Source organism: Numida meleagris, chromosome 1, assembly GCF_002078875.1.
Source record: "Numida meleagris isolate 19003 breed g44 Domestic line chromosome 1, NumMel1.0, whole genome shotgun sequence".
In the NCBI taxonomy this organism is placed as follows: Eukaryota; Metazoa; Chordata; class Aves; order Galliformes; family Numididae; genus Numida; species Numida meleagris.
The window spans coordinates 20,272,599-20,295,710 of NC_034409.1; the positions used below are offsets into that span (position 1 = coordinate 20,272,599).

General features: G+C 45.7%; 1 protein-coding gene and 1 long non-coding RNA gene across 5 annotated transcripts in view; both read left to right on the plus strand.

Moving 5' to 3' along the window:
- The window catches only part of TRABD (TraB domain containing), a 35,784-nt gene extending 29,406 nt beyond the window's left edge, over positions 1–6,378 (plus strand). For all 4 annotated transcript variants that reach the window (XM_021384742.1, XM_021384744.1, XM_021384743.1 and 1 more), the window contains 2 exons: positions 166–277; positions 2,041–6,378. In XM_021384742.1, the coding sequence (XP_021240417.1) occupies positions 166–277; positions 2,041–2,218 (290 nt within the window). In that variant the 3' untranslated portion in view covers positions 2,219–6,378. The remainder of the gene's footprint in view (positions 1–165; positions 278–2,040) is intronic.
- Positions 12,280–13,432, plus strand: LOC110392497. The gene is made up of 2 exons (XR_002434428.1): positions 12,280–12,522; positions 13,096–13,432. It is a non-coding gene; the product is annotated as an uncharacterized LOC110392497 (long non-coding RNA).

The following is a 23,112-nucleotide window of genomic DNA, read 5'->3' on the forward strand; positions in this document are numbered from 1 at the left end:
AGGCAGTGGGTGAGACATGGGATATGCATAACTTTTAATGTGTAGTAATAAGAGTCCCTGCTTCTTAGAAAATACTGTCTTGTAATTTTGCACGTTACCTGTTCATTTATAGCTTGAAACTACTTCTTCTACCGATGTTTTCCTTTGTTTCCATCTCTTCCATAGCTGAACCTAGAAAGTACATCCCTGCTGTTGTAGTTGGTGTGGTTGGGATGGGACACGTACCTGGAATTGAAAAGAACTGGAACTCTGACTTAAACATTCAGGAAATAATGAGGTAAGCCATCCTTCCCTATGTCTTACTGTAGCAGCTTCACTTGCTGGAAGTCAGTGATGATTGGTTTGTTTGGAGGTTTCTTGGTCTTTTGTCACAACTTAAAGAAATGTCACTGCTGTAATCGCTGTCCTCTTGGCTCACTGACTTGCTGTGCTGACTGCATACAGCAAAGGAGCGGGAACTGCCATAGGAAAAAAGTAAAAACAATAAATGGTGGCATATTGAGGGAAGCTAAGGTGAGAAAATGTCATTGTCTGGAGGAAAAAATCTCTCAATCCATACCAAAGGCTTTTCAAGTGAAAATTCAAATGTGGTCTGTAGAAGGTGACAATAACGGGCTTCCGGCCTGGCGTACTTCAATGTGGGCTGACTTAAGCCACAGATTTTCACTCTATTGTAACTGTTAAAATAGGTGTATGTGCTCTATAAAAGAAAAAAAACTGTTCAGACTGGACCCTGTAAAGCCACAAAGGCTGGGACTTGAGACATATACAAGGGATTACAGTGTGACATGGTAGTACAGGCCTGCAGTGCTTTAGGACAAGGCCATAACTAAGTGGAAGAGTTACCAGTATCTTTCCTAGGAGTTAGCATTGCATTAACTTCACTTTTAAAACAGTATCAAGCAAATTACATTTGAAAGATTACTATACTAAGATTCTTCTCATTGAAATCTTTTTCCATTCGTGCTGCTGCACTGCAGCTGCAGAGCAGTTACATCTTTGTGTTAGTGATTGCCACCTACCGAAAGGGAGGAGTTCTTAACATTTCTACAGGTTAGTTTTTATGTGTTGCAAAATGATCTTGGAAGTTGTCTGAATCAAAACATATGCATTTCTCAGATGCCCAGTTTTGGGTTCTTTCACTGAGCCTGACTCTGTATATTCTCTTAATGTGCAGGATCTTACCAGTAGTAACTTTGACCTGTTTTAAGCAAAAGGATGTGAACTCAGTTTTGCTGTATCCTAATGGTAGCGCATCTAACAGGCTTAGTGCGCCCATCATGTTTTTGCGCTGCTGATTGTTTCTCAAGATATTAGAAACACTTTCTTGATATAAACAAACAGAAGCTTGGGGCTGGTTTGAAACAGCAAACAGAGCACTGTCACTGAGAGCGTGGTTTGAGTAGCAGTGCTTGCCAGCTATAGGAGCAGGGCCAGCTGAAGAACCAAGGAGCCTGTGGCTCTGCGTGTGTTTTCAAAGTCATAATATTAACTGTTTGCTCAACACATTGAGTTAATAAGGGGGACGGAAGGCAGGGGTGGGGCTGGTGTGTCTGTTGTCTTCCAGCCTCCTGGTTGGGTGCCAAACCAGTTTCCTCCATTAGCCTGAATGACAGTGAGCTGCGTGTACGGGTGCTGGGTTTGTGCCTGTGTCCTGTGCATTTTCTCATCTTTGGCTCTGCAGGGAAACACACAGTAGCATTATAAACAGTTCTGCAAACAGTATTGGCTTCTGGTGTTCTTAAGAATTCTTGGTGATTTTCATAGTGATGGGCAAATCAAGGTCCAGAGCCATTAGAAGGAGCATCATACATAGGTGGGAATGGCTTTTGATAATATTAGTAGTAATAAAGGTAGTAAATAATTTGGATGTAGTGCTTAAATGTGAAAATGTTCCTTGCTCATTCATGACACATGTGTTCCCTGAAAGTCTCCTGCCCTAAAAGGAGGAGAGGAGGAGCAGTCTTTGTTTTGGCATGAAGCTGCCTGTCCGCTCCAGCTCTGCAGATGTTCACCGTTGTTTTGTCTCTTTTGCTGCAGTGTGCCTCCTCCATCAGCTTCAAGTAAGATTTTCAAATTTGTCATAAAAGCAACAGTTTTTGGACTGATGGGATATGGCTGCTACCGAATAGGTCAAAGGACGGTTCAGTTTATTCTCTCGATGCCAGCAGCACAGAGCTATCTTCAGAAGCTGACAGAAATAAGGTCTCAGCATTGAACGTAAGTGGAGGCACAGCGTGAAGAAAGTGGCTGAAAAGGGCGATGGAGGCAACAAACGTGAGGCGGACTGAAAGAAGGAAATGAGGATTCTGTCAGAGGCGATTGGTGCGGAGCAAAGCTGAATTGCTGTATAATAAAAGATTTGATACTGAACTTACACCAGCTATGATCTGATGAGTAAGTTTGATTCCTGGTGCGTTGCATGAAACCACGTGATTCCAGATTGAGGCAAATGTAATGCGTACACAAATATATATTATATATATCTATACGGTGTGTGTATATATAATATATATTAATGATGATGTAGTACAGACAGCTTAAAGAGTGTATGCTCGTGACTTTTTTCCAGAAGAACAGAACACCACCAAGTAACCAAATCGGCTGCGTCTGCTGTGAAATTCAGGGACACTTGGAGTGATTCTTTTTCTTTCCTTGGGTATAATAATGCCTAGCAGTCATATCTGGTGCCAGACACTTCTACATGTAATTTAGAAGGGCGTCTTCTCAATGTGTGTTTTATACTTAAAAACATTTAGGCTTTTTAAAGACTTGAAAGCTTTCCAAAAATGTCAGAATTGTACAGGCTGTCGTATGTTCACCGCTCGAATTTCTTACAAGCCTTACTGAAGAACAGAAACGCTGCCTTTAGATTGCATCCCTCGTTACCACCACCAGTTGAATTGTCTTCTGCGTAGAGAAGGTAGAGCCACGCCATCAGAATGCAATTTGTGTCAGATGTTTACAGGACACTCTGTTCCTTTAGATTAGGTTATTTAAACTGTATTGTTTAGACAAATCCTGCTGGATTCAGAATTGTAAATTTGAGACTAGAACTACTGTACAGCTTTTGTTTCTCGGACCTTTCGTTACTGGGACAAGAAGCCTGGAATTAATAGTACCTGCTCCTCATTTTTGATACATGCAAATATTTTATTTATCAATGTAATTTCTCAGTGGATGAATATTTTAATCTATTTAATAGAAAAGCAACGTTCAACTTAGTTTTTCAAACTAGCGATAGCATTTTATTTGGGTTACTTGCTGTTTATACATAGAATAATGGGTACTTCAGACCGCTGTGATTTTTAAGATTTTCCAGAACAGCCATCTGTCACCCATCTCTTGTATTTTATCTTTTAATCCTAGGCTGATATGTAATAGGTTTTGGTGCCCTTTGTATGGGATTTTCAATGATTGTAAAGTGCCCTCTGCAGTCAGCTGCTCCCAGTTCAGCAGTGCGGACAGCTTTGATTGGCATATCAGAGTTTTAACCTGATGTATTTGAACGGAAGAGTCCCATTTGCTCCTCAGGCTCATACGCAGTCGCTCATTGACTAAAATACGGTTTTTGTTTTCATTCCTGATTTTCTGACTGAAAGATGAGAATCAGTGTGTGAGGGGAGAGCAGGAAACACCGCCTTGTGCTTCATGTTTCCTTGCTGTTTTCAGTTGGTTCGGTAAAACCAGCGGACCGTGCTCAGCAGGGTGAGTGTCCGGAGCCTTGTGCTGGAGGCCGTCCCACGCGGCCCATTGGCCGCTGAAAGCACGGATGTGCGTCTTCCAGGCAGCGCTGTCTTTTTCAAGCTTTTGAAATGCAGTCAGGGGCTTGATGCCCTGCTCTGTGTTGGCAGTGACTTTGACTGGGAGCTGGTCTGCCCATGCAGCCTGCTGCTCTTCTGCCTCTCACTTTGCAGATGTTGTGAGTCCCTCTGCAGCAAATCAGTTCGTGTTTATCTTTAAACCTACGAAATCGAACCCAGTCCCGCAGAGCACTTAAGACGGTGCATGGTGCGTTTCTGGATCTGGGCCTCAGAGCTGTGCAGGGAATAAACCCGAGCAAATGAGAATGGTAGCAGTTCACACTTTGTGAACATCACATTTTTGTTGTGATACAGAGCAGGATGGAGTCAGGTCCTTCTTGTTTTCCATCAATCAGTGCTTGAGGAACCCCCAACCCCGAGCCATCTCCAGTGAGGCTGAGAGCCACACCTATGAACTCTTGACAGAAGACTGGAGTGACTGCCTCCATTTTGCTTCCTGGCTTTTTTTGTAAAGGTTTAATGAATTGTTTACAGTTAAGCAGTCCTATTTGAACAATTCTATTCCATGCTACGTACATTATGAAGAGATGAAAGCAGAAGCTTGAGCTCCTTCTCCTGGCTTTATTGACGTACCAAAAGATGGTGGTTGTTTCGTTGGTGTTCTGTTTTGTGTTGAATTTGGTTTTGTTTGGGTTATGTTTTTGAGACCTTTTTAGCCATTAGAGTTTAAAATATCTTGATTCTTGATGTCTTGCTTTAAGATATCTATGGATTTTTAAGGTATCTGCAGATATTTTAAAAGCTCTGTAGATCTTTGATATCTGTGCTCAGGTAATTTTACACAAAGGAAAACAAATCTAAGGTAAATTTTAGACATGAGCCTTAAACTCGGGTAGGACTAATGCTGAACGATTGTCACGGAGCATTCTTGCAGACTTGACGTTGTACGCTTTTTAGCCGGAAGCGTAAGCTGTCCTTTTGTTACTCAGTCATTATCAGCGGTTACTATCTTGAGTCTATTGTTTCACTTTTTTTTTTTTTTTTTTTTTTGCTTTAAAACATATCAGCAGATTCCTGAAGGAGGCTGTCTGGGAACAGAACTTCCCACTGTTGCAAACTGGCAGGTCATACTCGTGCACTGTTTACTCAGTGGCACTTGAAAGCCCGATGGATTTGCAGAACTGTCAGTGCTGTGAATCCATGCACGAATGCTCAGTGTTGTGTGTCCGATGTGCTGGACCGTCCGTGTAACAATCAGTGTTTTAGGTCCATTCTTTTCCGTTCTAGTCAGTCCTCTCAGTGTTAGAGCATCCTGTAAAATTTAACTCTGTGGAATTGTCCCAGCCCTGCCTCAGCCTTATGAAGCCATACTGTATTTTTTTGGTGACATGTACATCTGTTTCATGCGTTTGTACATGTAATGTAATTTGAAGTATTTTTAACAATGTGTGCCTTTACTCTAAAGTGATTTAAAGTAAACAGCAGTATGTTCTATGATATCAGAAATAAAATATTTTAGCCACCGTTTCTGTTGAAGGCATTTATTTTCCACATTAATTAATATTTTTGAGAACAAACACTGGTTAGCTAGGGCTGGTACGCAGCAGTTTGACCGTCCAGCACGTTCTTCTGAGCAAGAGCTTCAGCTGGAGCAAACGCCTCCCTGAGGGGCACCTGGCTTCAATGATGAAGTAAGAAAACCAGTTTTTCTGCCTACTGCGCGTTACCATTGGAGAAAAGGATGGATCCCTCTCCTACTGAACGCAGGGAGACTAACTTCCCAATGGAAGGAGCATCTAAATTGAGAGTCTGCAATTAAGTATGGAGTGGATTTTTCTCTTGGTCGTCTCATTGCTTTTCTTCTAACTTCTGCAGTGCCTGGTTGTGCCAGGAGCTGACGGCCTTGGTCCCAACCCAGCAAGGTGCTCGAGCACCTGGCATTGGGCACAAATGGTCCCTCCTGCTTACAGGGCTGTTCTCTGCATGGCTATCAAAGGCTACGTGGAAAGGGTGTTGAGTTGGTAGCAAAACGTTTAATCTGCTGAAATTGAGCCAGGTGTGACCGCTTCTTTAAAAGGGGGAGGAGGGACTGTTACTAAAAAGACCCTGGTTTTGTGCTGAAAACAAGCACGTAGTCAAGTGAATTGCCACCACTTGTCGGTCAGCACTCCGTGCCTCTTGGTTAAGTGTGCAAAGCAAAGGTTTCCACGGGCAGTTCTGTAGTCCTTGATTTGGCAAAAGCCTCCAATGCTTTGAGCTGTGGTTTGTCTTAAATTGTAAAGTGCTGCTGAGAGTGGCAGCTGCCACCTCACAGACAGCTCTGCTCCATCAGCCAGCTGGCCAAGGCTGTGTTTGTAACGCGTTCTTTGCTGTACTCAACCAACTTAAAAAGTCAGAGGTGAGCTAATATATTGCCTGGATTTCCCCCTGGAAGCTGCCCCTGTTTGTGTGTTGTGAGAAACATCGAAGAAGCACTGCCTGGGAAACACCTCCAGTTATCCCCAGGCTGTAGTGGGAGCTGCGCGTGGAAAGAAACGCTGTCTCCTGTGTAAATCGAAGGTCTCATGTACACATTTTCCTGTTTCTAAGACTTTAATAAACTTGCATTTTTAGACTTGAGTGTTCTGAGAGTGACTTTATTGTGAGAGGTTTTATTTTTCAGTATTTGTCAGAGCAGGGCTGCTTTTCCAGCTGTGTGTGATGGACTGAACTCAGCATGATGCTGAATGAAGCTTTGCACTGAAAAGGTCAACTTTGTACCACAGTGAGCTCAGAAGAGCTGACATCTGTCTGGTGCCTGCTCAGGTGGAAAAAGGCAACCACATTTTTATTTATATTCCCCTAGCAATAGGCATCCAGCAGCAGCTCTTCTGTGTCGGCCTGTGGGAAGGAGGACGGGGGGGTTGGGGGGGTGGGTGAAGCAGCTGTTATGCACAGCACTCCTTGGAGATGCAGATGGGTTTCTCTCATTTTCCCATCGGCTGTTGCTTGTCTTCTGCGTGCTGCAGTCTTTCCCGGCGGTAGCTCTGGGGAGAGGATGGCAGCAAAGAGGGGGCTGCCCTTATCCCTGCTCCCTGGTAGGGAAAGGGCTGGCAGCTTGGGGGGGGCGGGGAGGGGAGGGGAATGAGCTCTTTTCCATGGTAAGACCTTCCCCTCGGGCTCTACTCTGGCTTCTCGGGCAGCTCTATGCCAGGGACTGCTGTGAAGCTACTCCAGGGGACGCTCTCTTCGCTTGCTCGAGGTTTTGTCCGTCCTTTGCAGTACTGCCCCCGGGCAGCTCTGGTGGGGCTGGTCTGAGGGGAAAAGTGCATGCTTCACTTCCACGTGTGGCTCATCCAAGATACACGGTGCTTATACATCAGGACTGGGGCATGACAGGGTGGAGAGGAAAAAAAAAAAAAAAAAGCTTTGTTTATAGCATTATTGCAGTTTACTTAGGGGGCATCCCCTCCAAAGCAGTACTCTGGTAATATGTCCCTGCTTCTGGCTACAAAGGTGATTTTCATTTCCACTTTCATGAGAGTGTGCAGAGACACAGCCGGTGAGGGACCCACCTGCCAGCTCCAGCGGGGGGGTCAGAACCTCTGTCATTTGCCATGGAACGAGTGCCGAGGGCTTCTACATGCGCCACGCACTGGCTGCCAGTCAGTGTGCTCTGATTTAACTGGAAAGTACAAGTAATAGTTTAGTGCCATCTACCGACTGCACGTGGTGTGCCTTGGAATGCTAGCGAGGTTGGAGCTGCGGATGTTCTTCAGAGAAGGTTACAAACGTTGGAGAGAGCTGGGTTTTGCCCATCACCAGCGGTGTGCCCGGCATTAGCTACAGCAGCGCAACAGAGGAGCACCCTGAGCAGCGACTGGTGCGCGTACCTCCATGGAGCTTTCCAGGCGTGATCGTATGGATGCTGAGGGGCAGGTACTCAGTGAATAAGCATCAACGGCTTTAACACAGCTGAAACTGATGTGCATTGCTTCCCTTGTAATGTCTTGGGAATGGGCTTAGTTTGCCCCTCAGGTAAGACCCAGCCTCCGGAGAAGTCCCAGTTCTTCTCTCGCTCTCCTTAATTTTAAACATGCTATTGCTAAGGGAGACTGCTGTTCTCTGAAGGCAGCTGGAGACACTTTCTCACCAAAAACCATGTGTGCTGGGCTCACCCTGCCAGGCTCCTGGTGCCCCCCCAGCATGAGACAGAGTGGGAGCACTTTGGGAACCCCCAGGAGCCTGGATGGTTTCTCTGTTTTGGGAATTTCAGCCTGGCTACTCCACACTGAGGGATTTCTGCACACACATACACTAATCACAGCATTGCTGGACATGTGGCAACCCGGCCTTGCTGCCCTACACATGCTCCCTGGGACGCCCAGGCCTCCTGCTGCCCAGGTACACCAGAGGAAGGCTTGTGGCACACAGCACTTCTGCAGCACAGGCCACACTCACAGCTTGCGACTGTGCCAAGCTTTGGCACTCCCTCATCAGAGCAATGACTCAAAACATACCTGAAGCAAACTGTTTATTGGCTGATGAACACACTGCAAGGAAACTGGGAAAACAGAAAAGTAATAATCTTAAGTAACACACCACCGACTCAGTGACATAATTACACACAGCATTACAGACAGCAAGAAGTTACAAGCAGATCTCGGATCCATGGAGTCACATGCACCGCCAGCACCAAGGTAAAAATAGGTTCTTACAGAACTCTGATTTAGCAGCAATTTATGAACTATTAATACCCTTAAGATAAATCACAAGATTAAATTGTTTGATTCTTAGTAGCACTTAATCAGCAATTAATTATTAGCCAACTTAACACAATGATTCAATAGAATATACTACAATCAAATACAGCTTTTTAGTTGAAGATTTGAGAACGGCGAGGTTCACTCCAAGCTTACACGCAGGGTATCCAAGAGGAGAACTCTAAAGTCACTTGTGCGCACAAGGACCTTTCTCCTGGTGAATTACTCACTCCCATTCATCAGCTCTCAGCAGATGATGCAATCTCTCTCCAAAGGGCTCCTCTTCTTTGACATCAGTCAGCAGCGAGTTGTAAGAAGTGTACCCTGAGAGGTGTCCCAGCTCAGGAGGAGATCGAGGACCACAGCCCGCTGCTGTACATCTCTGGTACCTCTCAGATCAGTCCATGAACAAGAACAGGATGGTCAGGGGCTGCCCTGGCCATCCCAACTCCACACTCGGTGAAAGCACAATGGCCGCTTATGCTGAGATCGCAGTGATCTGGGGGCTGCACCACTATACCGACCTGCAGTTCTGTCCGCGCTGAGGCGCAGGCCTGTTCCCCCGCACCAAGCCGATGGGGAGCCCAGTCAGTGACTGCAGATGTCCTCCAGTGTCCCCGTGCTTGTGCATGGGTCAGCACTACTACCAGCTGTACGTGTTGGCACTCCTGCTGCTGGCAGACCTGTCCTCTGCTCATCTTTGGTGGTTCTTATAACTTATCCTTCATTCTTCAGCATTCAGGTCCTCCTTTTTGCCACTCTCACGTTGCTGCTCCCATACTCAAATAAACAACTTGCCCCCAACCTTCTCCCCACTGGTCCCAGCTTTGTTACAGCCATACCTCTGTTTTTTTTCTCACACCACTACTGATGCAATGACAGCCTTACACAGAGCTACAGGCAGGGAGACTGCTGCAGGCAGCCTGGCTCCCCACACCCCACCTCACCTTCTTGTTTTACCATTGGGTTTATCCTCATCCAATTATTGGACACAACTGTTCTACCTCAGCCTTGATCCTTCTGTGAGCTCAGGCCAAGCACAAATAGGACCCTATGCAGCCCTCACAGCCCAGAAAATGCACTGTATCCTGGACTGTATCAAAAGAAGTGTGGCCAGCAGGTCAAGGGAGGTGATCCTGCCCCTTTGCTCTGTGCTGGTGAGGCCTCACCTGGAGTACTGTGTCCAGATGTGGAGTCCTCAGTACAGGAGAGACATGGAGCCTGTCCAGAGGAGGGCCACAAAAGTGGTCCAAGGGCTGGAACACCTCTCCTATGAGGGCAGGCTGAGAGAGCTGGGGCTGTTCAGCCTGGAGAAGAGAAGGCTCGGGGGAGACCTGAGAGCAGCCTTTCAGTATCTAAAGTGGAGCTGTATGAAAGAAGCAGATGGAGTCTTTAACAGGGTCTGTTGTGATAGGACAAGGGGAAATGGTTTCAAACTAAAAGAGGGAAGATTTAGATTGGATATAAGGAATAAGTTTTTTACAATCAGAGTGGTGAGGCACTGGAGCAAGTTGCCCAGAGAGGTGGTAGAATTCCTGTCCCTAGAGACGTTAAAGGTCTGGCTGGGTGGGTCTCTGAGCAATCTGATCTAGCTGTAGGTGTCCCTGTTCATTGCAGGGGAGTTGGACTAGATGAGCTTTAAGGGTCCCTTTCAACTCAAATGATTCTATGATTCCTTCTAGGTAGCTTTCATACCAGACAGCCACAGCAGAGATGCCTTTTTCCCACAGCTCTGCTATGCACTGCTGCAGGCTGCCTTCAGGCCTTGGCTGCACAGGGCCGCGTGCTCCAGCGGGACCTCTTGCTCACAGCCACCCCCTGGTCTGAGCGACCTTCTCCAAGGACACGCAGACCACTCTGGAGGCTCGTCAGCTCATTCCCTTCCGGCTGGGAACCACCACGACTGTCAGCACAGCAGTGTGCGTGAGATGTTCAGCTGGGTACGTAAGCGCACTCTTTCCTTTTGAAACGAGCAAAGCATTCACAGAAGGATAAAGAACACTACTACTTCTGTCATAACTAACAGCACTAGGTCATCCTCCCACTCTCCTGCTAGAGGTGAGGCAACATGTACACCAGCTGCACTCCTACCAGTTACAGCTGGGGTTCCCATGCTGACTTGCTCCACTAACAACATTCTTTGTGGACTACAACAGACTGTACAGAAGTAGTACCTGCATTTCATTTAATTACGCATTCCCAGTAGTGGTTGACGAAAATTCTTTTGTAATACAGGACTTCTTGTACCCCTACATGAGAAAGGAGTCGAAATATTAAAAAAGCATCATGCCACCCATTCGTTTCAATAGCTTGAGTGCAACAAATGGACAGAGATACATCCAACTTAAGTGATTAGATTTTGTTGGGTTTCTGTGTTTTTTTTGTTAATTCAGTAGTTGATTTTACCACATGCCACATTTGGCTGTCCCAGGGAATTACCATTCTTGTTGCACTGGGCAATGGTCTGAAATTTGTTTCAGATTCAGCATCATAGAACAGTTAGGGTTAAGTCTCTCAGTCTGTCCCCAAAGGCTCCTTTAGATACCGAAAGGTTGCGATAAGGTCTCCCCAGAGCCTTCCCTTCTCCAGACAGAAGAACCTTGCATACAGTTTGCCTCGTACATCACCCAAAAGCTCCTGCCGCTTTCACACAGCGAACCACAGAATGGTTGAGGTTGGAAAGGTCCTCCAGAGGCCATCCCGTTCAACACCCCCGCTCAGGCAGGGCCAGTGGTCCAGGACCACGTCCAGACGGCTTCTGAACATTTCCAAGTATGAAGGCTTCATAACAACAAGAAGCAGAACCCACATACATACAGGTTACACTCTAGATGTATTCTACAACAGTTCATGCCTCACACGTCAGCTCCATATTTCTTTCCCCATGTTACAGGATAAATTAATATTTATTTTTGACCATTTCTGCTTATCTTCCCAAATTAAAATCCGTGGCTGTTTACAGACAGTGTGATTTTAGTTTTGGATATGTTCAGTTTCCAAAACTAAATCTGCACCATCTGAACAATTAAGGGCGCACCAGGCAATGTAATTGCACTCACTACTATTACACGCATTGCAAAGGTACCTCTTGAATCCCACACAATGTCTCTGACTGACCCATTGTAGGGAAACTGTTAGGTCAAGGGCCTGAACTGCTGACTGAGCACCTGGTGAAGGGGTGTGGCCGTCCCAGGGAGCACAGGCAGATTGTTTGCACCTGTGTTCCCCAGGTGACCAGAAGGGGTAGACAAAGGGTGCAGCCTCCCTGGGCTCGTGTAAGGGCCAGCCACTGAAGTGAGAGCATCTCTTGGATCTAGGCTGCTTCCTGAGAAGGAGTGCTGCATAGCCAGAGATACCCTTCACCAGATGGGTGAATTCAACTCTTCTTTTAATATATGGCTGCTGGGATACAAGAAAGACTATGACTACTCAGAGCAGAAGCTGTGGAGCAAGATAAATGGCATGAGAAAGCAAGGCTGAGAACCAAGGACACCTCCAGAAGAAGAGAAAAACAAAGTCAAGTAAGCTGTGTGATGGCCGTGTAATGATAACTGTATGGGAACTGCTGAGTCATGGCCTGAACCACTGATTGAGCACCTGGAGGAAAGACCCAGTCAGGCCTGGGAGCACAGGTGAAGGCAATTCACGGTGTGACCAGAAGGGGTGGAGCCAGGCTCCACCACTCTTAGGCCTCATTTAAGGGCTGACTGCCACTGAGGAAGGGTCTCTTTCTGGAGATCCCTCCTTGGTGGAAGCTTTTCCCTGCAAACCTAGAATCTTCTGATATGGGTGAGCGATCTACAAGGGAAGGGAACTTCCCTTGTAGCACCTTGCTATTGTGCTGGTCCTTCCATTTCTTTTGTAACACCTTTTCCATTGTGTTGGTCCTTCTGATTGCTAGAATGACCCTGACTGGAGGAAGAGTGCATGGCTAGGAACGACTCATGATTTTGATTGGATAAATGCCTGCATGCATCATTTAGGAGTATTTGTGGAATGCTGTGCGACATGTAAAGGTGGGTGGGAAATGTGGGAATAGGCTGTTGTTTCTGCATTAGAGCAAGATAAGAATTTTCTTATTTCATGGTCTCTGCTGCTATCTAGCATCCCTTATTAGTAATAATAGTTCTTTTTGGGGGCCTTCCTACTTCATTGGGGGGTCTCTGATAGTTTTCAATCACATTCTCTAGATGAACCCTCCTTAGCAATGCATGCTCAGTAGATGGGTGGCGTAATTTATAGTCACAGAGATTAGGAAACTGGAGTAACTTATAGATAGGAAGACTGCAGCTCTTGTCTGTCCAGCCATCTGAAATACCTCTGAGCCTTGAGTTAAAGGCAATTTAGACATCCCACTCCTAAACAATATGATAATGCCTCTACAAATCAAAAACCTTTTACGAAAGATGGTTATGTTGGAAAACTACTAATTTTTGGTGCTGGCCATACAAGACCTGAGTGATTTAAAAAAAAAAAAAAAGAGGAGAACTTAAATGATTAGCAATATACATGTATAGCTAGCAACAACTTATGTTTACCCAGCAGGAATATATATATATGTGTCATGGTTTTATGATTTTTGTTATCAGTATTCCACATCATAACATCATGCAGTGCACTGAGAGTTAAAGACTGGATAGAAGAGAAAGAAGAACTACATTTCCCAGAGGACTCTGCGTTGTTCTGTTTCCGTTTTTCATTCAGAGGGAAAGATAAACTGTTTGCATACCACGAGACGTCCCCCTTTTTGATCTTCTGGCTTGTCCTGGCAACATCTCTCTCCCTAGCTGTCTTGCTGCCAGCATTAGAGTAAGTCCTATAGTTTCTTGGACACTTCCATTTTATTTATTAGCTTCAGTTCCAATTATATTGTATTGTGTTATCTTGCATTCTGAAATCTTATTTAGTAAATTAGTTTGTTTCTTCTCACATTGTTACCGCTGTTTTGTTTTAGGCCTATGAGAATAGTGTGGGGGGAGATGTAACACCAAGGAGCTCAACAGACTCTGGTAGATCTTATCGCTATGAGGCCTTGGGAGACCTGAAGACAGGGTTAAGGTGTAAACAGGATGCTCCTTTAGTATGCGCAGCTAATCTTGTCACATCTGGGACAGTTAAGGAACCCTTTGTTTGTTATCAATGTTGCTGGGAAGAACTTAAGGCCAATTAACCGTGAGTGGATTTACTGCTTGCGAGTGGAGGATATATAAGATGTATGTTAAACACAATAAGGAGGGCTTACTATTCTGATGCTACATTGACTGAGAGAATTCACTAATGGGACTAAGCGCCGACAAATAGAATGTTGTTTCTGCATTAAAACAAGATAAGAACTTTCTTAATTTCATGGCCTCTGCTGCCATTTGGGTCCCTCATCAGAACTAATACTGAAAAGAACTTCAGGGGTCTTTCTACTTTATTGGGGTTCTCTGATAGAGGATAAGTAATAAAAACTAGATAAACCTTCCCTAGCAATGCACACTCAGTACATAAGTTTTTTATATATCCATAGAGATTAGGTAGATGGAGTAAGCTATCTGCATGAAGATTGCAGCTCCTGTCCGTCCAGCCATCTGAAAAACTTCTGGGCCTTCAGTTAAAGGCAAGCTAGATGTGATAATCTCTTTACAAATCAGAAACCCCTTGATGTTGGAAAACTACTAATTTTTGGTGCTGGATCTGAGTAATAGAGAATTAAAGGAGGAGAAGTTTAAATAATTAACAATATACATATATAAGCTAGCAATAACTTATGTATAGCTGTGGGAATCAAATGTTGTTTCTGTATTAGAACAAGATAAGAATTTTCTTCATTTCATGGCCTCTGCTGCCATTCGGGTCCTTTATCAAAATCTAGCTAGCAACAATTTATGTATAGTCAGCATGAAAATATATGTTATATTTACATATATTATATTACTGCCTGGGGAAATGGAGCCTGCAAATCTCTCTTGTTCCCTCCAATGCCTGACACAGGTGCCAGGATCCCTCCTGCATTCTCCACAGCCATAGGTAACCATACAGCCTGCCTCTCACGGCAGGGTGTGAAGGCTACCAGGCCTATAGGGAACTTTTCCTTGTGCAGCGAGGTCTTGAACGTTACAAAGGATTTAGCAGGGAACTATTCAAGATGGAATCCCCAGGGCAGATCTCTGGTGGTATTGCTGGGGGGAGACTTTATGGTCCACTCTCCCATCCAATTGGGGAGGCACCTGTGCACTTGTTCAATTAGCTATACCATTTACCCTGGCATTTGAAAAAAAGAATGTCCAAAAATTCTAGAAGAAGAAAAAGGAATTCAGGGCTATCATTTGATGCAATATATATAAATTCAATTGGGGTGCCTAGGGGTGTCCCTGATGAATTTAAGGCGAGAAATTAAATTGTTGTGGGGTTTGAGTCGCTGTTTTTGTGGGTAACAATCAACAAAAACATAGACTGGATTAATTACATCTATTATAATCAACAGCGATTTATAAATTATACAAAAAAGTGCAATAAAGTGCACGCAGCATGGGAAATAAGCAGGAGGAACTGGAAACCGTGATGTGCTTGGAAAATTATGATCTGGTTGCTATCATGGAAATGTGGGATGAATCCCACGATTGGAACACTCTGAGGGCTACAGGCTCTTCAGAAGGGACAGACAGGGCAGACAGGGAGGGGGAGTTGCCCTCTATGTTAGGAAGTGGATAGCTTGTGAAGAGCTGTGTCTGAGTAACAGCCATGACCAGGTTGAGAGCTTATGGGTTAAAGTCAGGGATCGGTCCGGTAAAGGAGATCTAGTGGTTGGGGTCTGTTACAGGCCACCTGGTCAGGGGGAGCCTGTTGACGAGGCCTTCTTGCTCCAGCTGCAGGAGGTGTCGCGTTCGCGGGCTCTTGTCCTGATAGGGGATTTCAACCACCCAGATATCTGCTGGGATAGCGGCATGGCAGGCAGGAGATTCCTGGAGTCTGTTGAGGATAACTTCCTGGTCCAGGTATGAGACGGACCGACCCGAGGTGAAGCCTTACTGGACCTGGTGCTCACCAATGTGGAGGAGAACATTAGAGGGGTCAAGATTGGAGGCAGCCTGAGCTGTAGTGATCATGCCCTGGTGGAGTTTGTGATCTGGAGGAATGCAGGCCTGGCAGAGTAGAGTCAGGACCCTGAACTTCAGGAGAGCGAACTTCCAGCTGCTCAAGGAACTGCTGGGTGGGATCCCCTGGGAAACTGTCCTTAAGGGCGTAGGAACAGAGCAGAGCTGGCAGCTCTTTAAGGACACCCTCCTGAGAGCGCAAGAGCTCTCCATTCCCCAGCAAAAGAAATCAAGCAGAGGAGGCGGGCGACCGGCATGGCTGAGCAAGGACCTGCAGCTTAAACTGAGGGAAAAGAGAGCAATGTATGCGAAGTGGAAGCAGGGCTGTGTCGCCTGGGAGGAATATAGGGCTGTTGTCCGCATGTGTAGAGATAGGATCAGGAAAGCCAAGGCGCAGATTGAGCTAAACTTGGCTAGGGATGTGAAAAATAACAAGGGGTTCTACAGCTACATAGGCAGGAGGAGACAGGTCAAGGAGAGTGTTCCCCCTCTGATAAATGAGGATGGAGAAGTGGCTTCCTCAGATGTGGAAAAAGCTGAGGTGCTCAATAAGTGCTTTGCCTCAGTCTTCTCTGGTGGTCAGGCTCCCCATGTCTGCCAGGACCCTGAATCTCGAGGTGTGGGTGAGAGGAGCAGATTCTGTCCCACTGTAACAGTGGAACAAGTCCGAGACCTCCTCATGAAACTGAATGTATGGAAGTCCAGGGGCCAGATGATATCCATCCTAGGGTTCTGAGAGAGACAGCTGATGTGGTCGCCGAGCCGCTCTCCATATTTGAAAAATCATGGCTGTCTGGTGAAGTCCCTGGTGACTGGAGAAAGGGAAACATTACTCCCATTTTTAAGAAAGGGAGAAAGGATGACCCAGGGAACTACAGGCCCGTGAGCTTCACCTCTGTGCCTGGGAAGATCATGGAGCAGATCCTCCTAGAAGACATGTCAAGGGACATACATGACAAGGAGGTGATCCGAGACAGCCAGCATGGCTTCACCAAGGGCAGATCTTGCCTGACCAATCTGGTGTCTTTCTATGATGGAGTGACAGCATCAGTGGATGGGAGAAGGGTGACGGATGTCATCTACCTGGACTTCTCCAAAGCCTTTGACAAGGTCCCTCACCACATCCTTCTCTCCAAATTGGAGAGGTATGGATTTGAAGGATGGACTGTTTGGTGGATTAAGAACTGGTTGGCTGATTGTAGCCTAAGGATTGTGATAAATGGTTCTATGTCAGGGTGGAGGCTGGTCACGAGAGGTGTCCCCCAAGGCTCAGTCTTGGGACCAGTGCTCTTCAACATCTTTATCAATGACATAGATGATGGAATTGAGTGCACCCTCAGCAAGTTTGCAGATGACAGCAAGCTGAGCAGTGCAGTTGATACATTGGAAGGAAGGGAAGCCATCCAGAGGGACCTGGACAGGCTGGACAAGTGGGCCCACGAGAACCTAATGAGGTTTAACAAAGCCAAATGGAGGGTGCTGTACTTGGGCCAGGGCAATCCCAGGTATTTGTACAAACTGGGGGAGGAACTCCTCAAGAGCAGCCCTGCAGAGAGGGACTTGGGGTCCTGGTGGACAAGAAGCTGGACATGAGCCAGCAGTGTGTGCTGGCATCCCGGAAGGCCAACTATGTTCTGGGCTGCATTAAAAGAGGAGTGGCCAGCAGGGAGAGGGAGGTGATTGTCCCCCTCTACTCAGCTCTTGTGAGGCACCATCTGGAGTACTGCGTCCAGCCCTGGGGACCCCAGCACAAGAAAGATGTGGAGCTCTTGGAACGAGTTCAGAGGAGGGCGACCAAGATGATCAGAGGGCTGGAGCACCTCTCCTATGGAGAAAGGTTGAGGGAACTGGGCTTGTATAGCTTGGAAAAGAGAAGGCTCCGGGGAGACCTCATTGTGGCCTTCCAATACTTGAAGGGAGCATATAAACAGGAGGGGGAACGATTATTCATGAGGGTGGATAGCGATAGGGCAAGCAGGAATGGTCTTAAACTGAGACAGGGGAGATGTAGGTTAGATATTAGGAGGAAGTTTTTCACACAGAGGGTGGTGACGCACTGGAACAGGTTGCCCAGGGAAGTTGTGGATGCCCCATCCCTGGAGGTGTTCAAGGCCAGGCTGGACGTGGCTCTGGGTAGCCTGGTCTAGTGACTGGCAACCCTGCGCTCAGCAGGGGGGTTGAAACTCGATCTTTGAGGTCCTTTTCAACCTAGGCCATTCTACGAGACATAGAAAAAGCATAAATTGAGACAGAAAATGGAGAGTGGAGCATATTTCCGAAAATCATTAGAAAATAACTGAATAATTTAGCAAAAGAATTTGCTAGGATATAGGAAAGGGGGGAATTGAATGGGGGGGATAATTTGTTGTATATTGTTGGAATTGTGGAGTAGTTGAGCACAAACAATGGGAAGGATTTGGGGCGCCTCAACCTGAATGGGCGTAGAATATTGTAATGAGTTTCTAGAAGTAATTGTAATAACCACTCCTTGTTTTAGAAATACTATGAATATGCATGTAGTCTTTCTATAAATGAAGGCGTTTACCTGCTTTCGATGTGCAAATTAGGAAGGGGCTACCCCCTCTGTACCCGGCATGCGCGCGGCGCTGAATAAAAACGTACCTGCTTTATAACTACTTTGTGGTTATAGTTTGATTCCACAAGTCAGAATCACAATCCTGGACTTCAGTAGGGCCAACTTTGGCCTTTTCAAGCAATCACTAGAGGAAATCCCATGGGACAGGGTACTTCAAGGTAAAGGGGCCCAAGATGGTTGGTTAGCATTCAAGGACCGCTTCTTCCAAGTTCAAGATCAGAGCATCCCAACAGGTACGTTTGGGAATTGTAAGAGATTATTCTTTTTGCACCTTTGTCTCAAAGCTTGCTGTTGGACACAGATGGACAAGTCCAGGCAAGTCTTGATCAAAGTTTGAGAAATCCTTTGTCAGATTTGCAGGCCAGGGGCAACGACAGAGAGATAAGTAGCAGCTTAATGGTCGCGAAGCAGTCCTTTGTGTGGGCTCATCTCGAGGGAGAGAACAGTACCTGCATGCTCAGGGGTGCTGCACATGACTCTTACCTAAGTGCCCAGGAATGCCACATTGGCAGAAGAAGAGGATTGAAAAAGGGACCTACAACCAAGAGAAGTGTGCCTGACATCAGATGCCTCATGATGTGGTACCTGCCTGCTGCAGGACTCTCCTGGGCCTGCTACCTGAGACCTGCCTGTTTCTCCTGGACTTGCTGTCGCTGTACCTGCTTGCTGCTTAAGGACAGCCACTCTGCTGCTGCCCTCCCCTGCACTCTTGCTCCTGTATCAGCCTTGGACCAATGGAACAGTGTACAACGGGATGCTGCTGGATCTTTGGTGGTGACTATCCCTGCTTTACGTAATTCTTGCTCCTTTTCTATTGCCCATGTTCCCTTCCCCATCCCCCTAATTCATAATAATCACCGACCTTCCCTTCTCCATCTCCTTGAGTGACTAGGATTTGTAATAAACTGGTCAGACCAACATTTGAACCATTGTTTCTTAAACTCATGTCGGGTATACATCTATCAAAGAACCTCCTCTCGCTCTGATAATCGGAATGAGACAATTTCTTTAATGGCGTAGTCGGCAGGATACCTGACAGTGAGAGTGTTGTCCTTCCAGATATAGTTTGAACCTTTTCTGTGTGCACCTCCTGGAGTTGCAAGGAGTGATATTTTTGATAACTTAGATGGGAGCACCTCTCCAGGAAGATCACTCCACATACTGAAACTTAACTGTGTTTTTGGAACTTCTTATGTGTATACCTCTTGGGGACGTATGATGTAATGTTGAGTATTTGCATTTGTTTAATATGCATGCGCCTCTCCAGGAAGACCACTCTGCATTTTGTGACTTAAGTGTCTTGTAACTTAGGTGTCTTGTTTGAAGCTTTTCTATGCAGCCTTGTGGGGAAGTGAGGAGTGATTTCAGTATTTGTATTTCCTTTGATATATGTAGGCCTTACTGTGAAGATCACTCCGCATATTGAAACTTAAGGGTGTTGTCTGAGCTTTGTTTTGTGCGTACACCTCCTGGGGAGGTGAGGAGTAATTTGACTTTTGAATATGCGTGTGTACCTCCCTCACCCCCCCCAAGTGCAGTTCCCTTTGCGTATTGAGAAATGAGTGTAGACAGTAGTCGCTATGGAAAAGGAAAACGTGTTATCTGATCTTTTATAAGAGCATGGCGCTCAACCTCCTCTATCAGGAGTTGATTGGGCATGCCAGAATTGGCATAACTTGCAAAGTGTCTCAGACTATATTACTGTTCTGCAGAACAATGCTTGTGCCCGAGCTGGAAAAGGAAAGTCATTTATCTGTACAGTATTGGGTGCTGTTCTGGTTGCAGCCAGAGAGTTCCAAGACCAACAGCCTAAGGCAGAAAGCCAAACTATACAGTTGCTGCAGGAATTAGTTAAAGTAACACAGGAATTGGTGAAAAACCTGCAGAATCAAATAGTAAACCTTGAGGGACAATTAGAAAGTTAGAAACATGGTTTAGCTTTGTTGCAAATGGCCTTAAAGGAACAGTTAACGTGTATGGATGATAACAACACTGTTATCCATTACTTGCCCCAAGAAAAAACCCTCAGGAAGAACTGGAAGAGATAAAGGCATGGCTGGACAAATTAGAGGCTTTGCCAACCCAGTTGCGTCCTTTGATAAAAACTGAATATACATTTGATAATAGTGAGGATCTAGACCCTCAAATGAATGTTAAGGACGTTCTCTTTTCAGCCTCTGAATTAGCAAAATTGAAAAGAGATTTTTGGCCGCTCTCCAAAGGAATCATATGGAGTATGTGTGAAGAGTGAGCCTTACCGGTGCAGACCAAATACTTTTAACTGAAAAGGAAGCAGAAGGATATTGGGGACCGGGATTATTATTAACTACTGGCAACAATCATGCTCCCTGGTCTTTTAACACAGAGGGCTGCCTATTGGGCAGGTGGTCTCAACCCTTTAGAAAGGGGAGACCCTCTTGCCATTACCAGGATGGTTGATCAATTAGTGGCAAGTGTTCAAAAGGCTGCTTGTCTCCAAATGATGTATGATAGAAAGCTGCAGCTATGCCATGAACCACCTATGATGATCCCTGTTGATCCTGAGAGGATGACCAAGCTGGTAGGAAGTGTCGATCTGCCTGGGGGTAGAGAGGCCCTACAGAGAGATCTGGACAGGCTGGATCTCTGGGCTGAAGCCAATAGGATGAGGTTCAAGAAGACCAAGTGCCGGGTTCTGCACCCTCAGAAAGATATTTGTGGCAGATGCCATGGATGGTGTACACACGCAGACCATGGCAATAGTGAGGCTAAGGTTACCTGGGGAAGAATAGTCCCAGGATGTCCCCATGGTTGTGGGAACTCTCCCACTTCATTTGTTAGGACTTGATATGTTGAAGGGCAAAAGCTGGACAGATGATGAAGGGAGAGAGTGGATGTTTGGTGTCCCCTCCCTAAATATTTGTTTATTAAAGATAGTGCTACCACTCCCCCCTTCCCACCTGACCTCTGTTAAACCTTTACCTCTGGGTACATTTAGTGATCTAGCTGTGCTGGATCACTAATATGAGACAGTACAGACTCCCAGGAGGTCAGGAAGAAATCACTTGAACAATACAGGAATTGGAAAAGGTGGGGATCATAAGACTAGCACATGCCTCCATAATTCTTCTTTATGGCCAGTCTGGAAAACAGGTGGGATTTGGTAGATGACAGCTGACTATAGAGAACTAAACAGGATCACCCACCAATTCATGCAGCGGTACCCAACACTGCCACCCTCCTGGACACGTTGAATAGGGAATTAGAAATAAACCATTGTGTCCTAGACTTAGCTAATGCATTCTTTAGTATCCCCATCCCTGAAGAATAGCAAGACCAATTTGCATTCATACAGGAGGTAAGCAGTGGACCCTTCAGGTCCTACCACAAGGATACATATATTCACCAGTTTTTTGCCATAATTTGGTAGCCTGTGACTTGGTGGGGTAGGAGAAACCAGATAATGTCAAATTGTATCTTAATGCTGACTTCTGTCTCTTTGGAAACTCTTGAAAAAGCAGTAGGTCCACTACCAAAATACCTACAAGAAAAATGGTGGGCTATCAATCCACAAAAGATTCAAGGACCAGGATTGTCAGTGGAATTTCTGGAAGTCAGACTGGTTTAAAGCAGCTTTATCTGCTATCGCCTTTCTCTACAATAAGTCACTGAGAGACGTGGTTTAGTGGGCATGGTGGTGACAGGTTGATGGTTGGACTAGATGATCTTAGTGGTCTTTTCCAGTCTTAAAGCTTCTGTGACAGCTGACCTATACTGACCAAGAGGATATTCAATAACGTGATCACAGAATATCCCAAGTTGGAAGGGACCCATAAAGAACATCAAGTCCAGCTCCTGGCTCCACACACCATCACCCAAAAAAACAGACAAAAAATAATAGAAAATAATTCAATTTAGTGTCTTCTGTCTGCTTACTTGGGGTTAGGAGCTATAAAAAAAAAATCCAGATCAAGAGGCAAGACAGAGAGAGCAGGACAGAGTAGAGAGCACAGCAGACTGATTGGCCCATGTTGTACTTTGGTTTCTACTTTTACCCACAGAACCTGCAAAACAAGACATGGGCATCGCATTGGTGAGCAGTGCCATGCGAGTATCAGCAGTTTCAGCAGAGCCCCCCAGTGCCCAGATGCTTTGCCCCCACATATCACATGAAAAACTATAAAACCATGGTGGCATCACCTCCCAGTGACTGGCTGAGTAATCGCATTGTGGCTATATATAGCAATGACAATGATATCTGTCAATTAGATTTTTTTTTTTGGATTAGATTTTCCCCAGCCTGCTGGGGATGGGGGAAGGAGGGAGCAAGGGAACAGCTGTGTGGTGTTTAGCTGCCTTCTGGGTTAAACTGCAACAATTCAGTACTGTTTGCCCCCTGAAATGAACCACAGTTGCCCCTGAATTTTCTGTAGGCACACAGGACCACACTTCCCAGTGGGGGAAGATTTCCATGTTGCATTATATTGACATCTGTTCTTGAGTTGTGCAGCTTTGGAGAGCTGCCTAAGCCCATGCTCTCTATTGAGCTGGCTCCTCCAAGTTCAAGTCAGGGTTTGAAGCACATGACTGTTCAGTGCATTTACCAACATTATCTCAGAGTTTTCTGGCCATGGCCATATACCACCTCTCAGCAGCTATCACTGGTACCTCATATGTTCTTTGCTCACACAGCCCAACACAAAATCAGAAATGCTTCATCCCAGGTCAGTCCTCTTCCTTTGTCAATTAACTTCAGTCTCATCCTGATGCAGCTATCAGCTTTCCCCAACGTCCTGAAGGACTGTGGACAGTAGGAAATGAGTTAATCAGTATAGCTCCATGCCTTTAAGAAATTTCTGTACTGGTGCATCTGTTAAGTGGCTTCCTTTATCTGAATCAATTAAGAACAAAAAGAGTCAAATCTGTTCAATTTTTCATGGGGACATTGAACT